Genomic DNA, 17,948 nt, shown 5'->3' with positions numbered 1-17,948 from the left:
CACAGCTTCCAAGTACATGCTTGCTTTCCTTTAAGGCTAAGTATAGGTACCACCTGAGGTTAATTAGTTAGATAGGGGTTAAAAATGAACCTCAAAGGTGAAAAAAAAAAACTTTATTATTAATTATTATTATTAAAATATAGCAGAACTAGTTGACCTAAGCCCGTTTAAAAACAGGCTCTAGGTCTGTCACACTGCTGCCACATGTCAATGCGCAAGCGCGCGCACCCCCCTGCCGTGCACCTGTCTGCCCGCACACATGCCCGCCTGGCCCCGTCCTGCCCCTGTCTAAACGGATGTCCATGCAGCACATGCACAGTAGCGCAAACACATAGACACATGGACAGGGGAAGCAGAGACACAGGGTAATTATTACATAGGATGAAGTAAATTATTCAGGATAACCACTTCTACATTATGGCTGGATAGTACAATACAATAACAATAACATTTGTAAAGCGCTTTTCTCCCATAGGACTCAAAGCGCATAGCTGTGTCTCAGATTAATACAGGGTTTCAGGCTGGGTTGTGTTACAGAGGAGATAGTCAGATGTTCATGAATGCCAGACTGAAAAGGTAGGTTTTCAGTTTAGACTTAAATGCTTCCAGGGATGGGGCTGTCCTGATTGGGTGTGGCAGGGAGTTCCAAAGTGTAGGGGCAGCATGACAAAAGGCTCTGTCTCCAAAGGTTTTGAGGTGGACTCTGGGGGTGACCAAGGTGTTACGTCCTTTTGATCTAAGATTGTGGGGGGTGTGATGTAGTTGCAACAAGTCCTTCAGGTATCCAGGGCCCAGATTGTGCAAGGATTTGAATGTCAGTAAGCCAATCTTAAACAGAATTCTCCATTTTATCGGTAGCCAGTGGAGTGAGCTCAGGGTTGGTGTTATGTGGCAATGGCGGGGTTGGCTCGTTAACAGCCTTGCGGCGGTATTCTGTACTAATTGCAGGCGGCGTAAGTCTTTCTTATGCAGGCCTGTGTAGAGGACGTTGCAGTAGTCTAACCTTGATGTGACGAAGGCATGAACTAGGGTTGGAAGATCCTCTGAAGGAATTAGGTGTTTAATCCTTGCAATATTCCTTAGGTGAAAGAAGGAATGTTTCACAACAGCTGAGATTTGATTCCTGAAGCTTAATTTCCCATCAATCAGTACTCCCAGGCTGCGCACACAGTCTGAGTTGTTCAGGTCTGAGCTCCCTATCCTTAGCGGTGTTGGTTGAGACTGGAGCTGCTTTGCTGTTGAGCCCTGGCCCTCGATAACAAGAACCTCAGTTTTGTCATAGTGTACTTGTTAAGGGCTCTGCCTTTGACAGGGGAGACCAGGGTTGGAATCCTGGCTAGGGTCAGTACCTATACAGTGAGAAGTCCTTAGGCAAGACTCCCTAACACTGCAGGGTGGCCTCTTGAGCGCATCCCAGTGGCTGCAGCTTTGAGCGCTTTGAGTCCAACGGGAGAAAAGCACTATACAAATATGTTAGGAATACATTAAATATCCTGGTTTCAGCATCAGTAACACTTCTTATATCTATATTGGTATGAAGCCTGGCCTTCCCCCACTGAAGCTTAGCCTAGGCTGTTTATTATGTGGAATTCTCCACCCCAGAGCATTCTGGGAGATCAGGTATAATTTGTACTGGCTTTAGAGCTATCAGTAAACAAACATACTACAGAGATTACCTGGCAGGACTTAAGATGTTACTAACTGGGATATATTTCACAAAGTAAAGCAGGGAGAGGAAAGATTTTAATGAATATTGAATTGTATTCATTGCTATTTTATCTACAGTTCCTCCTTTAATTACGATCTTTTCTTTCAATTCTAAAGAATCTTGTTGAAAATAAGATCATTCACTACAAATTGCACTGATAACAGGCACCGTAACCTCTTGAGGACCGCAGTGTTAAACCCCCCTAAAGACCATTTTTACTAAAATGGGCCGCTGCAGCTTTAAGGCCTTGCTGCAGGGCCGCACAACACAGCACACAAGTGATTCACCCCCCCCCCCCCTTTTTTTTTAATAAATATTCGTTATTGCTTTTTTACTTAATTTGTCTATTTATTTATTTTTACAAAAGCCCTCCCTCCCCCCAGCCAGCCAATCACAGCTGTCATAGGCTTCAGCCTATGAGAGCTGAATGCTCTCTAGTGTCACACGGCTGTCCCCAGTACAGCGCTGCTGCAGATCGCAGCGCTGTACAAGGTAATTCGATGATCGCTGTTTGGAGACTGGAGGCTGCAAACTGAAGCACCCGGACTTTACGCCAATCGGCGTTAGGCGGTCCTGGGGCTGCCGCCACGCCCATCGGCATGGCGCGGTCGGCAAGCAGTTAAAGTGAACCCAAGGTGAAAAACTGATGAGAGAAACAATTAGATCTGTCCTCCCTACTCCTTTAGACATCACATGGTTATATTTTATGTATAAATATTTACAAAGATAGATTTAATGTTTTATTGTCTCTGCTCAATTGCAGTGTCTCAATAGTGAAGTAGTGTTTCCTGCGCTGCTAGGCACTAGATGGTAGATGATGATGCTCCCAGGTGCTGCTCCAAACGCTGGGTGGCGCCAACTATCTGTACAAATGGAAACAAGGAACAGGAGCGCCTCTCTGGTGCATTAACGTTTTAATTGTAAAATCAAGCGCATTAAATTTACACTTACAGTGTGTGAGTAGAAATAAAGCGTATCTCAAAGCCTGCCAGCAGGTCCCCTCTTGGCTCTCTCGCTTGGCCAGAGCGAGAAGCGCGATGTTACTGTGTGGAGTCGGGTCTGGTGGGCGGAGCCTCGCTACGCTGTTGCCGTCTGACGTCACGGCGCGTTTCGGCGTTGACCACGCCTTCGTCAGGTGACGCGACGGCTAGATGGGCTGATATTTATTCCTCCCCATGTGGGAGGGTGAATAGTGCGGGGAGTGGATCCCTCCCCTTAATTGGTATACATGTGGGCGGCTTTACCTAGATTTAATGTGACCCGCTGGGATGGGTTGGGTTTCCTGATTCCCCGTCTTGCTGTATCTGCACAGCTTGCGGGATCTATCATTAAAAGGACTTTGTGTAAAAAATAATAAAATTTAAGCAATAAAATTTAAGCAAAGGGTGGTTGATACCTAGAGCTGAATTTTGTTATAGCTCAGCGGAAATTCTATAAATCATATACATGATTATACATAGGTTTATACCGGTTACACTATATGGCGAAATGGTATTAAAACCTTGTTGTAAGGAGGACTGGTATAAACCTCAGGTCCAAAGTCAGGGCTCACGGTGCTTCAGTGAGTGCACTAATGGTGGTAGGTGGATCTGAGTGGTGAGGGGACAACATGCCTGATGTTTCATCCCCCGTATCCACATCTGCCTCGATGTCTGGGGTCGGTGTGGTATCGCACTCTTGCGACCATACGGTCGCTTAAGTTTAGGCTGGGACGGGGTATCTCACCCTCTCAATTTTTTAGTAGAGAGAAATCGGCTCAGAAATGAATAGGACCCGATTCATGTCCTAGGTGTCTCCCCACTTCTTTAAAGGGTAGGCACCATAAATGGACCCGATGGATGGAGCTGCATGGGTCCTGTTGCGGGGGGTTCCCGTGTTGGACCTTTCTGTGGGGGGGAGGATATAACATCCCCTGTATTGGGGGGATGCATATGTATAGGGGTGTCATACGGAAGGCTAAGGAGCCAGAAGGGTGTCTGGACTCTGCTGTTGAAATTTGAAAATAAAATTAAAAAATAAAAATAAATGTAAATAAAAATAAAACGGAGGGGGGAGGGGAAAGGAATGGGGAGGGTGGAGATGGGGGGGGGGGGGGGAGAAGTAGGGGGTTTGGGCTAGGGAGGGAGGGCGGGGCCGGTGGCAGGCGGGGAAAAGGCTAGGGGGAGGGAAGGAAAGGGGGGGGGGGGGGTGACTGGGGTGGGGAGGGGGGGGTGTAGGTAGAAGGGGAAAGAAGCATGGGGGGCTATAAAGTGAGTCTCTGGCACATTATTAGTTGAGGAAGCTGCGGATTTCTAAATCTTCATTGAGTCCATTGGGAGACAGTGTGTTCAGCTTGAATATCCAGTAGACTTCTTGTTCACAAACTTTCTTGTAACGTCGACCTCTCGCTAGGGTGGCTGGGATACTTTCTAGCCCCATGATTTTCAGATGGCTTGGATCAGATGCATGAAATTTGGAAAAGTGTCTGGGGACACTATGGTTTTCCACTTTTGCTAGGATATTGCATTTGTGTTCGCCTAGCCTTTTACTTAGAGGCCTTGTAGTTCTCCCTACGTACTGCTTACCACAGCTACATTCCAGTAGGTAGATGACGAAATCCGTGGCGCAGTTGATGAACTGTTTGAGTGGTAGCGGTTCACTATTTGGGAACTCTATGGTTTTTGTTTTATGTTTAATAAATGAGCAACAACCGCAACGTGAACTTCCACATCTAAAATTACCTACAATGTTATTTTTCAGCCATGCTTGCGGTGGTTCAACACTCCTATTGCTCGGTGCGATATGATTTTTAATTGATCGTGCCTTTTTGAAAATCACTTTTGGTTTTTGTGGAATTATGCTTCTAAGCAGTGGGTCCTGGAGAACTATGGGCCAGTTTTTCTGAATAATTCCCTGTATGCGTCGTGAACTGTCAGTATAGTTGGTAATGAAAGTGGGTACAGTGTCCAATGAGCTCGTTTCTTTTCCCTTTGTTGTTTTTTCCTTGTTTCCATACTCTTTTATTACTTCCTTAATCCTGGCTGCATTATACCCTTTTTCTATGAACTTTTTCCCAAGTTTTTGTGCTTGTCTCTGGTAATCTTCATCTTTTGTACAGTTCCTCCTCAAACGACACAGTTGGCTCCGTGGAATGTTGTTAATCCATTTTCGGTGATGGCAGCTCCCTGAATGTAAATACGAGTTTCCCGCAGTCGGTTTGAAGTGAGTACGTGTGCAGATCTGTGCTTGTTCATCGGTAAAAAGCTCTAGATCAAGAAACACCAATTCCTCTTTGTTGATGACAGACGTGAAGTTGAGACCAAAGGTGTTTGTGTTACAATAGATGACAAATTCCTCAAACCTTTATACTGTTCCGTTCCATATGATAAGCACATCATCTATATACCGAGTGTATAGAATTAAATTTTCCCTGTACATGTGGTCGGACCATATATAGTTGTGCTCCCAAAATGCCATAAAGAGATTGGCAAAGCTGGGGGCAAATCCCGCCCCCATCGAAGTGCCACAGATCTGTACATAGTGTTGGTTCATATAGGTGAAATAGTTGTGTTTCAGTGCAAACCCCAGTAGATCCAAGATGAACTGGGCTTGCACCGGATTGAAAGAGCCTTCTTCTAGCAGAAAGTGTTGTACTGCTTCTATCCCTTTTTCGTGGGGTATACACGTGTACAAGGAACACACGTCTAGTGAGGCCCAATGGTAGCCCTCCTCCCATTGGTATTGCTCTATGATGTCTAACACGTGAAGGGAGTCTCTAGTATAGGCTGCTGTTTGTTGCACCAACGGCTGCAAATAATAGTCAATGTAATCTGAGACTGGTGACAGGAGGCCTTCCATACCTGCCACTATTGGGCGGCCAGGAGGAGAGGTGGTGCACTTGTGTATTTTTGGGATGTGATAAAAGTACGGTGTGAGGGGGTTGCTTGGCATTAGGTATTTCAACTCTTCTTCAGAGAGGACTCCCAATTCTTGTCCCTTTTCCAGGATAACTTTTAGTTCTCCCGAGAAGGCTTTAGTGGGGTCAAGCGTTAACCTGAGATAGGTCTTTCTATCTGCTAAAAGACGCTCACCTTCTATACGGTATGCTACCCCCTTTGTCAGCCTGACGGATGACTATACTTCTGTTCTTTTTGAGGGCCTCTAGTGCATCTTGTTCCTTTTTGCTCAAGTTGTTTTGTTTTCTTAACCTCTTTGGGTTGCAGAGGGTATCAAATTCATCCTTAACTATTTGATAGAATGTACTCAAAAATTGTCCCTTGGAATGTGTGGGATAGAATATAGACCTGAGTTTAAAACCAGATGGTTTAAAGGGCTCAAGGAATACATCCTGATAATCCATTAGAGCCCCCTCCTCATTTGCCTCATCCAGTTCAATGAGATCTAATAGAATTGTATTATCTGTATCTGTTAATAATTCTTCCGGATAATAAATCTTCCCTGATGTAATAGGGTCTGATTTCTTCTCTTTTAATGCAAAGAATCTCTTTAAAGTTAATGTTCTTATAAAACGATGGAGATCCTTAAAGAGCTGAAAAGAGTTTGGTCTTGCGGTTGGTGCGAAATTGAGTCCTCTGGTTAGCAATGCCTGATCTCCTTACAATAAAGCATATGACGAGATATTATAAATCTTTACTGTGGTGACTCCCTCCCTGGGCTGTCCATTCTTCTGCCTTTTTTGCTGTTGGATTCTCCTTCCCCCCTGGTTCCTCTTCTTCTTCTCTTTCTAATGGTCTCTTCATGGCCATCGGAGTGGGGGGGAGGCCTAAAAAAGGAAGGGATATCCCCTGTCCATCTTGGCCAGGATCTCTCACTGCTTCTTCATTAGAGATGAAGCTACTGGCTCCTTTTTCTTCCAAGGTGGAACTATTATTACCTGTGTTCAGATTTGTCCTGGATTCCCTGTTTTTGACCGTCATTTCCCAGGCTTGATGCAGAAACTTTGTGATCGAGCTTTGTGTTCCCTGTTTCTCTCCCATATCTTTTCTATCTCGTCGTGTCTCAATAGTCCCAGTGCGAAAATACATAGTTACATAGTTATTTTGGTTGAAAAAAGACATACGTCCATCAAGTTCAACTTACATGAACTATTGACCTTTTTAACTATCCCTTGCAATCAGAAGCCCAATTATCAGCTTAGTAATTTTTTTTATAGCTATAATTTGTTATCAATGAGAGACACTATAGCCTGACTGGGTTCCGACTGGATAAAAACGGTTGCATAACTGGATATTAACAGTTTCAGGTGGGGGAAGCATAACATAGGTGTCTGTGTTCTTGCCAATGTATATACAAATGTTTATCTCATCACGTCACATGTCATCTCGAGTACACTTTATGAGTAAAGCTGTAAGCACTCACCAGTTCTCTCCTCCACTGCAGCGTAGTGAGATTCAGTATCCAGAAGTCGCTGAATGCCCCGTAAGTGGTAAGGCCCCCCATCACGTACATGGCATTCCGCATGGGGTTGTAGGCGGCTGCGTGGAAGTATCGGGGACTTGGACCTGGACCTCCTCCCTCAGCCACAGCCAATATCTGTGTCCAGCGCTGCTCATAGATGGAATACCTACAGCACAGGACAGACGTGCAGTAACTTCCCAACTCACAAAAGGGCAATGCACCACACAAAGTACCAAGAAAACTAGTAAGTGTAATAAGTAAAAAGACATATAATTAATGCAGGTTACCTATAAACACTGCCTAGTATGCCATCCCTTAATGACAATCCCCCAAACATCAGCAGGGTGTTGTCTGGCCCTTCCACCATGGTATGTCCCAGCCGGTGCAGGAAGCGACTCGCTGTATTCTGAATCAAGAAGAGGTTATCAGAGACTGCGGCAGCATTATAGGAATGGAGAAATGTGACGTTAGAGAACTTACTGCAGTCAGCTGGGGGTCCATGAGACTTTCCCACACAATCTTTCCGGAGTCCAGATAAACAGAACAGTCTTCTCCAGCATAACCGGGAGAGCAGAAACACACACCAAGACTCTGTAGAAACACCAAGTGCTGAGCATTACTAAAAACACCTGCACCAGCTGAGGAGGATGAGGCGGCCCATTGCAGTCATCATGCTTCCATCTGGTTGGGTGATGTAGGTGAACTGGAGCTGTCTGTCAGCTATCACTGACCACTGGATAGGCATCATATTAAAAACTACCGTACTATGTGTGACCCCCCCCCCCCCCCCCCAGCACCAAGAGTTTACTGTGCACTTGTAGTGTAAAAAAATGCCCCTGTGGGGAACTTACCCAGGGAGGGGGAAGCATCTGAATTCTAAAGAGGCTCCCCTCATCCTGTCCACAGCTCCATTCCAGACAAAAAAAAAAAGGGCTTGTCGATGCTTTTCAGCAGCTCGTGTAGGCGCACTAGCACAGTCCTGATGGCTTTCTTCAGAAACCGTGCTGTCTGCGCAGTGGCACAAACTCAATTGGGCTCGGCTATTTCCGCCTGGATGGTGCTAGTGCGTAGGGATGCCCCTGCGCTAAAACAGGCTGACGTACACTCACCTAAAGGATTATTAGGAACACCATACTAATACGGTGTTTGACTCCCTTTCGCCTTCAGAACTGCCTTAATTCTACGTGGCATTGATTCAACAAGGTGCTGAAAGCATTCTTTAGAAATGTTGGCCCATATTGATAGGATAGCATCTTGCAGTTGATGGAGATTTGTGGGATGCACATCCAGGGCACGAAGCTCTCGTTCCATCACATCCCAAAGATGCTCTATTGGGTTTAGATCTGGTGACTGTGGGGGTCATTTTAGTACAGTGAACTCATCGTCATATTCAAGAAACCAATTTGAAATGATTCGAGCTTTGTGACCTGGTGCATTATCCTGCTGGAAGTAGCCATCAGAGGATGGGTACATGGTGGTCATGAAGAGATGGACATGGTCAGAAACAATGCTCAGGTAGCCCGTGGCATTTAAACGATGCCCAATAGGCACTAAGAGGCCTAAAGTGTGCCAAGAAAACATCCCCCACACCATTACACCACCACCACCAGCCTGCACAGTGGTAACAAGACATGATGGATCCATGTTCTCATTCTGTTTACGCCAAATTATGACTCTATCAAGACTCATCAGACGAGGCAACATTTTTCCAATCTTCAACTGTCCAGTTTTGGTGAGCTCGTGCAAATTGTAGCTTCTTTTTCCCATTTGTAGTGGAGATGAGTGGAGATGGAGATGAGTATTGGCTTGAATCAGTCGGCCCATTCTCCTCTGACCTCTAGCATCAACAAGGCACAGGACTGCCGCATACTGGATGTTTTTCACTTTTTACACCATTCTTTGTAAACTCTAGAAATGGTTGTACGTGAAAAACCCAGTAACTGAGCAGATTGTGAAATACTCAGACCGGGCCGTCTGGCAGCAACAACCATGCCACGCTAAAAATTGATTAAAATTAAATCACCTTTCTTTCCCACTATAACATTCAGTTTGGAGTTCAGGAGATTGTCTTGGCCAGGACCACACCCCTAAATGCCTTGAAGCAACTGCCATGTGATTGGTTGATTAGATAACTGCATTAATGAGAAATTGAACAGGTGTTCCTAATAATCCTTTAGGTGAGGGTACATGGAGAGAGGAAGCTTCATTAGGATCCCCCTCCCGCGGTAAATATTTAATTTCTTCCTTTAAATAAGTCACAGGTTAACATTAAGATCCTGTAGGTTGGTATAAGCGATCTTTTTAGGATGCTTTCATCTACAGAAGGGCCCTTCTGAAAATGTTTTCATCTAGTCTTTCCTTGTCTGCATAAATCAGCTGACCCCTCTCACCTACTCCCTCTGATGGTGTGGCAGCACTGCAGCAACAGTCTCATAATGATAATCTGCTTAGCTGCAGCACTGGCCACAAAGAGTTAATCCTAAAGAAGCGGTGGGAGGCGATGGGTGGGGCAGCTGATAATCAGCAGTGAGAGCTTGTCACTAGATGGGAACATCCAAAGTCTGCCATGATCTGCAAGGTCTCCGTCTCACCTGGTTACAGACTCCTCTCCCAGTGTCCGCAGAGCAGTTTCCAGGACAGGTTTGGCGAGTGCAGTAGGGACCAGTCAGCGAGTTTCTGCAGATGCAGATCTTTCCCTGGCACACCATGTTGGGCCCACACGGCGGGTAGCACTCATGCACAGTGTACGTAGCGTTAAACCCAGAGGGCTCAGTGTTGTTTGCTTCATAATACACGACGAGAACCCCTAAGAAACATGACAAGAGCTATAATAATAATAATAATGTTAACCAGAAATAGAACATGCACATGGAAAGACCTGACTTGCCTGTCATTTCTATGCTGCATATTCCTAGCTTACATAAGGGCCATGTACAACAACCAATCACATCGCCTAGGCTGCACACAAGCCAAACAACTAGTACGCTGCGCAGCAAGCAGAATGTTGTAGTTAGGGAATTTTGTGTACTTCAGTTTCAGAAGCATGAACGCACACCTAAAGTGAGAGTGATATGGAGGCCGCCATATTCAATTCTTTTTGAACAATACCAGTTGCCTGGCTGTCCTGCTGATCCTCTGCCTCTAATACTCCTAGCCATAGACCCTTAATAAGCATGCAGATCAGGTGCTCAGAAGTCCGATTGGATTTGCTGCATGTTTTTTTCAGGGTGTGTGATTCAGACACGGCTGCCGCCAGAATGATCAGCAGGGCTGCCAGGCATTGTCTAAAAGGAAATACATATGGCAGCCTCCATGTTCCCCTCACTTCAGGTGTCCTTTAATTTTAAAGAATTTTATTAAGAAAAGCAATGAACATACAGAAAGTTCAAGAAATATCCCCATGCAGGGGGCTATGGCAGTTGCATAAATCAAAATGGCAAAAAAACAAAACAAAAAAAAAAACGAACAGAGTGTGCAATGGGATGTGGAAAAAGAAACAAACATACGTGACTTCATAAGGCCCAGTTCACATTAGCGTTAAAAAGTGAAATGTAAGCAGAACGGGTACTGTACAAACATCCATCTGCTTGCGATGAGAATACAAAGCACTCAGCTGCAGCAATTCTGCATAGGGCAGAGAGAGGCACCCCCTCCTCTGTGCAGAAATGCTGCAGCGGAACGCTCTGTATTCTCATCTCTCCCCTACTGCCTCCTCTTGTAAACCAAGCGGCATGCGGTAAATATTTATTTTGTATAATAACAGTGGAATTTTCTTTAAAGTGGACCGAAACTCTTGCGCAGGACAAAAGGAAAACAGAAATGCACTCTCTATGTATTTAGAGAGTTTAGCCCGTCTATTTCCCCCTCATCTGTTCCTAATCACCACTGTAATTTGATCTCTCAGCTGAATCAGCAGCTAATTTGTAAACATAGGGTGTTAAACCTTTGTCCGCTTTAATGAAAGCAGGAAGTAGACACACTGCAGATTTATATCAGCTGTAACAAAGAAATGTTTTTTCTCTAAAGGATATTATGCTATTGCTTATCTTTTTGAGCAGAGAGGAAGTTCTGAGTTTAGATCCACTTTAAGGTTAAAGAGTAACTGTCGGGCATAAAATCAAAAATCAATTTTTTATTTTTATCTGGTAAACAAGTAATAAGGATGCTAATCAGGCAATCCAAAAGTTAAAATCACTATTACTTTTCTTGTTGATAAATGATCATTCCCCAGTTTACCTGACTCTTATTTGGTACACAGAAAAATTGGTACACAAAAGAGAAGTTGCAGGGCATGCTGGGTTGTCTTTTTTTTGCTTCTCTACTTCCCCTCAGACTTAACTAATGCAGCCTGATTGGCTGAAGCCTCTTTCCCTCCCGTTTTCCCCTCCCACACCTCTGTTCCTCTCTGATTGGCCAAATTTCTCAGGCTGAAACAAAGCACTTTCTATAGTGAAGGAAGGGAAAATCAGGCAGAGGAGACTAAGGGCAGATATTACATCACGAGTCGCCTGGCTTCAAAATAGCCACAGTAAATATGGAAACTGTCTAGAATAGGATTCTCTACTTTTCCTTTATAAAATTCACAGGAATCATAACGTGGACAGTGCAATACATATGTTATGTAAGTAGAGCAAGTATTTATCTACTTATATATTTGGTTTATTTTCCTGAGATAGTATGGCTGACAGCTCCTCTTTAAGCTTGCTTGCGATTGCACACCAAGTCACAAATATTTGTAAGCTGTACCCCGGTGGAGTGAGGGAGAAATGCTCCCAACAGAGATAGAGACAGAAGATTAAACAGACAATGGTTATAACACTTTCCCAGTCTCCCGAGTGTGATGAGCGAGTGATGATCTGTACCTGTGGTTGCCTCTACAGTCAGCGGCGTTTCACCTCGGCCCCGCCCACAGAACGCCCCCAGCAAGCTGCGATCAGACTGCAGGAGCCCAGTGTCCAGGAAAGCAGGGATGCCATCAAACACATAGACATAGCTGTTCTGTAAAGGCAGAGATAGTGGGAATAAGAGCGGAAGCATGAGAACAGTGCAGCGAGTGATCAGCAGAGTACAGCGCCGCTCACCATGCAGGGGATATTGAAGTCTGGCTGCAGACTGAGGCTGAGCCGGGGGCAGCTGTCTATAGGGTGACAGGACTCGGCATGAGAAGACACACTCAACACCCACAGACAGTACGAGCCTCCAGGAGAGCCCAGAGCTGAGGAGGAGATGCTGGAGAGAAGCTGACGGCCCTGGCATTCCAGGTAACAAGTCCCACCATTCCTGTGAGCGGAGAGACAGAGGAGATATCAGTGCACAGCAATATAGTGATGAAGCTGTATTCTACATTACTTCAAGAGGAACTTTAACCAAGGATTGAAGTTCACCCCAATCAGTAGCTGATACCCCCTTTCCCACCAGAAATCTTTACCTTTTCTCAAATAGATTATCAGTGTGGTCTGTACGGCTGATATTGTGGTGAAACCCCTCCCACAGTGTGATGTCATGACCATGGTCCTGACAGGTTGCTGTCTGTGAACCTCATTGCATTGTGGGAAATAACAGCTTTTTCCAACTGCCAAGCAAGCAGCAGTATCTCCCTTTGTGCATAGGACTCAGTAACAAACAACATTTCACACAGATCACCGGGCAGAACTAAAGAGGTCTCCACCAGGGTTACATTTCAGAATGTAAATCAGGGAGAGGAAAGATTTTACAATGGGAAACACACTGACTAAATATTATATAAATGAATATTGTAAACAATAAGCAATTTATTCATTATATTATTTTCACTACAGTTCCTATTTAAAGCACAACTAAAATACAAACATTAATAAGGAAAATATTTTAGCAGGAATCAGGCTGATGGTGGACAGAATACCTTTATCACGGACTACCTGCCAGTGCAATACAACTTCCTATCTCCACTGGATTCAGCTGGTGGATCAGTCAGCACAGTCAGTCAGGTGTGAGCTTGCCACACCCAAAGCAGTACAAGCAATACAGACTACATTACAGTGCAAAATATGTGTCTACATAAATAGGTAAATAGGAGTTTGAGGTTCACAGGAAGTAGGAGGTGACCAGTTGTAAGACCTCAGTCTGCTATGAGGAAGCTAGCTGGAGAAGAAGCCCACTCTCGACTTCCGAGATTAGGACACTTTAGAATTGATACACTGGTTGCCCCTTCAGCAGTACACAATTCCAGATCTGGCTAAGCAAGAGTCAATGTACCTGGGGTCCCCATAGTAGCCGGGAGCACACTTCTCACAGTGCTCTCCCTGGGTGTTGTCCGCACAGTAACACACGCCAGTCTCTCGGTTACAGTAGCCCAGTCCAGGGGTTCCATGGTTGTTGCAGGCACATTGCTGGCATCCCGGCTTCTGCGTGGCACTTCCAAAGCTGCCCGGCTGGCACTCCTGGCAATTGGAACCTTCTGTCCAATCTACAAAAGGTAAAGATGACAGGAAGGTGTCATACAGCAGCTGTACATGTTCCACCGACCTGCTCTGGCTCACATGGTTGTGATCTGTTAATTGAAAATTGTGTCTCAAATGCAAAACAGGAAATTTCCCAGAGAGGCCGAGAGGAACAGCGGAAGTTTGGGCACACCATAGGCATATATTGGTTATATATGGAAATTCAAGGGCCAGAAGCACCTGATAAAAAAGTGGGTGTCGGCAGTCGCCCACTATACAAGACCCCCATTATTTGAAGCCGCAGTTTGTATAGTGGGCAGGTCGGCACCCACTATTTCCATATATAACAGATATTAACATGGATGCCCAAACTGTGGGTTGTAATTACCACTGGCCAATAGCAGAATGTCGGTAACTCTACCAATATTCTCCAAGCTGGTATATCAGGTGCCCATTTTTCCAGGCACCTTTTTTTCATGTACACCTCAAATATTTTCTGTATAATGACTTGCTTTCATAGGCCTGAGCTGCAGTAATGCATGAGTATTCCCAGCACGCCCTGAAATGGGCAGTGACAAGGAGAAGCATGGGAAAAAGGTAGGGAGGCAAGTAGGAGGGTGGGGAGTTTATCCTTACAGGTCTTTTGGTTTCCTCCTAATCCCCTTGGTTTCCTCCTCGCTGGCTAGACCAGTCACGAGCTATTGCGCATGTGTGGCTACCTCTCTCTCAGAGGGGCACAGCAGCACAACAGAGGGGACTAGGAATATTTTAAGTCTCAGGTATAAGGGAACCAAGCGAAGATTGCATCTGTGACACCCTTTGAAGCACAGTATTCTATCTACCCAGCCCGCCACCCTCCCCCCACTGAAGAAAGCTTTTTTTTTTTTTGCTCTCTGCTAAAATAATGAAATCAGTCCTTATCTGCATGAAACTTCTGCAGTCGTGCAGGCCATGGAAGTAGGGTAATAAAACCCTCTACTAAACTTTTACATGCAAAAGAAGAGGTAAAATTGAAGATTTTTTTTTTATTTATGAGCCACATTGTTGGCATGTATATTTAATGTGCTATTGAGATGCCCTGAGGGCTAAAAATGGTGCTTGGTTCACTTTAATACTGATTTGCTGGCCTCCTTATGAACGCATCAGCCAGAATCATTCACTTTCTCCCACCGTTCCACCTCTGCGGCTCCCCCTGCAAATCCCTGTCCTAGCTGCCTATTCATTCCAGAATCACTTGCAAGGTACTGTGTTTGGCCTACAAACCCCTCCCACAATACCTGCCCGACCTCCATCTCTGAACTTATCCACAGGAACACATCTGGTCGCAACCCTTCGATCCTCCAATGACTTATGCCTGACTACTCTGAACATTACCCATACCCATATGAGAGACCAGGTCTTCTCTAGAGCTGCCCCCTACTCTCTGGAACTCCCCACCAACACCCATAAAGCTTGCCCCATCCAGGACTGCCTAAAACAGCCTAGGTGAGTCCAGCCCATGATCACATCTGAAAATGCCAAAGCAGTGATGAAAAGGATCATCACCAGTAATAACTGATAGAGAAAGTCTCAGTGTCATGCAGTGAGAGTCCTTTGTTTGAAAGCATTAGTGCTATTATACAAGTATTACATGTGGTCCATGGAAGTGCTCCCCCTGCTGCTTACCCTTACAGGAGTCACAGATGCCCGGGCCTTGAGTGCAGGTACTATGAAAGTTACAGCCACAGTCCACACTGCATTCCACTCCGCTCTCCATCACAGTGGTGTGGTTGGATGTCCAGCCCAGATCACACAGACAGGAGTAATATGGAGGCCCGCTGCAAGTGCCATGGGAGCACTCATTATAACACCTGCGAGAGAGAGGAGAAAACACAAATCATTAAACTATGTGCAAATAAAGACATTACAATGTACAGACCTGTACATATGAATATGCTTCAATAAACCTTGTCTCTAATAGAAAATAAAATGAAGGAAACAATAAATGATAACAGAGTGAAGGCATTCACGAGTTTGCTCACGTCTGATTGCAGTGGGTGACGCCATCTCCCGTATAGCCGCGGTCACAGTGACATTCGTAGGAGTCAGGCGTGTTCCTGCAGGTGGCATGCTTGTGACAGGTGGCCATCCCCAGCCTGCACTCATCCACATCCGGGCAGGAGGCGTAGGACCACTGAGCCGGCTCTGCTGGAAGTCCAGCCAGGGATAGACCTCTGGAGCAGGACGAGTATCCCCGAACACCAGAGTAATCGCCAGAGAAGCACCTGCGGAATAAAGAGAAGCGCATGTAACATAGAACGGATTACACCTGAGGTCTCCGGGACACGGAGGGAGACATCTACACACAGCAGACATGACACCCGCTTCAGGCTGGAATGTGGGGTCACTGCTGGCTCTACAATATACAAAGAATCCAGGACTGGCCACTGACACCAGCATCCCGGCATCTGAAATAATAATCAGCCAATGGATTGCACCTTGTGTCCCTGAGTACTTCAGAAGACTAGTGGCTCCGTACTGCACATGGTTTAGTTTAGGCTTGCACTATAAAGAGATGCTCATCTTTGGAAATACTCAGGGATGAAAGGCTGCCCTAAAAAGGGCCAAAGATGTATTCGACCAACCTGGTTGAAGAACTTTACCGAGGTCAGGCTGTGGAAGATGGAGAGAAGACTAGGAAGGTCCTATGGGATCCAGAGCCTTCCTTCTCCATAGCTGAGAATCTAACTGAACGTGAACATGGGCCATACCTTGAACCACTTGACCATTACAGGTGGTGTTCCCTTTATGGAGCAGAGAAATTTTCACCTTTCAGTGCTCCTCCTATTCATTTACCAATAATTTTATCACTACTTATCACACCAAAATAATCTATATCACCACTAATTAGGATATCTTTGGGTTTTACTTTTGTCTAAGAATTCTAAATGCACTTTAATGGGAATAACACAAAAAAAAGGAAAAAAATCTTTATTTCTCAGTTTTCAGCCTTTAGTTTTAAAATAAAATGTGCTACACATTTTATTTACCCATTTTGTCCCAGTTATTACCTATAAATGTTGTGCCTAGTACAAAGTATAGCGACAATATTTTATTTGAAATAACTGAGTTTTGAGTTTGTGTAAACTGTATCACTAATTACAAGCCCTTATTTGCAAAAAATAAACCAGTAATATACCCTCATGACATACTGTACATATGAAAAAAAAAGTTGACTCTCTAAGGTAAAAATATATATATTGGAGAATCTGGAAACAGTATTTCAGCAGTGAAATCCAGCAGAACTATCTACTAAGCTGCTATCATGATGCTAGACAAGTTAAATTACATTTATGTTGCACTGTTCTCCTGGCGGACACAAATCGCTTAAACTGCAGCCACTAAAGTGCACTCAGTAGGCAGTAGCAGTGTTAGGGAGTCTTGCCCAGGGTCTCCTTACTGAATCGGTGCTCGCTTACTGGAAGAGCTGAGGTTTGAACCCAGGTCTCCTGTGTCGGACGCAGAGCTCTTCACCAGTACACTATCCAGCACGGCGGCCGTGGTGTTCCCTGTAACAGCAGGAATGCAACGGCAAAGCAGCGCTGCACATTTTACCTGTGCGTTGCATTGGAGACAGTGAAGTATACAGTCAATAAAAAGGATGCTTCCCTAGTACTCTCAACATGCGTTTTGTGGTACAATAACACACTACATGCCATTATACCACAATGCTCCTGCCATGTCGCTATAGGTGGTGCATTGCTGCACAGCAAGCCGTGTTACAAAGCGTCTGAAACGCCCCACTGTGAACGTAGCCTTACTAGGGAGACTAGACTTAGACAGACTAATACAAACAGCATAATGACAGCTCAGATTAATGTGACTCTCTGGCTTCTATCCCATAATTACCGGCAAACATACATGCGACATTAGCAAAGCCTCTGCTTACCTCCCCAAGGTAGGGTTGTCTGTGTTCCCGCACCAACCACACTCAAAGTTCTGCAGACACTCCCGGCAGGTGTTGAACCTGGAGCAATCCATACACTGGGGCACAGAGTGGACACTGCAGAGGCGGGTGACAGAGGCAGAAGATCAGAGGAAAATAATGCCGGGTAAACATTGCGCATGAGGAATGGTATCAGATGAAAAGAGAGCCTGAGCCATATGTGTAAAAAGAGCGCCTCCATAGACTTCAATGTTACTTGCTGCAAATCTCGGCTATAAGGTGGTGAAAAGGGCACCCAAGTTTTTTTCAGCTATGAAAGGGCACCGAATATAGCCGCGAATTTATTAGGCACCACCAGGGGGTCTTAGGGTTAGGCACCACCAAGGCGGGTATTAGGCTTAGGAACCAGCAGTGGGAACACCACCAGGGAGGTCTAAGGGCTAGGCACCATCAGGGGGGTCTTATGGTTATGCACCATTAGGGGAGGGGGGGGGGGTCT

At 45.2% G+C, this 17,948-nt stretch overlaps 1 protein-coding gene across 1 annotated transcript in view; it reads right to left on the bottom strand.

Moving 5' to 3' along the window:
• Positions 1-17,948, bottom strand: part of MEGF8 (multiple EGF like domains 8) — a 101,895-nt gene that overhangs the window by 41,122 nt on the left and 42,825 nt on the right. Inside the window, exons 20-29 of the mRNA XM_068241508.1 lie at positions 17,453-17,566; positions 15,546-15,788; positions 15,190-15,374; positions 13,340-13,550; positions 12,187-12,385; positions 11,968-12,103; positions 9,697-9,911; positions 7,586-7,696; positions 7,393-7,511; positions 7,067-7,271 (exon numbers count right to left, since the gene is read on the bottom strand). Coding sequence (XP_068097609.1) covers positions 7,067-7,271; positions 7,393-7,511; positions 7,586-7,696; positions 9,697-9,911; positions 11,968-12,103; positions 12,187-12,385; positions 13,340-13,550; positions 15,190-15,374; positions 15,546-15,788; positions 17,453-17,566 — 1,738 coding nt within the window. The remainder of the gene's footprint in view (positions 1-7,066; positions 7,272-7,392; positions 7,512-7,585; positions 7,697-9,696; positions 9,912-11,967; positions 12,104-12,186; positions 12,386-13,339; positions 13,551-15,189; positions 15,375-15,545; positions 15,789-17,452; positions 17,567-17,948) is intronic.

This window comes from Hyperolius riggenbachi, chromosome 6 (genome assembly GCF_040937935.1).
Source record: "Hyperolius riggenbachi isolate aHypRig1 chromosome 6, aHypRig1.pri, whole genome shotgun sequence".
Taxonomy (NCBI): Eukaryota; Metazoa; Chordata; class Amphibia; order Anura; family Hyperoliidae; genus Hyperolius; species Hyperolius riggenbachi.
This window is presented reverse-complemented; position numbering and strand designations above follow the sequence as displayed.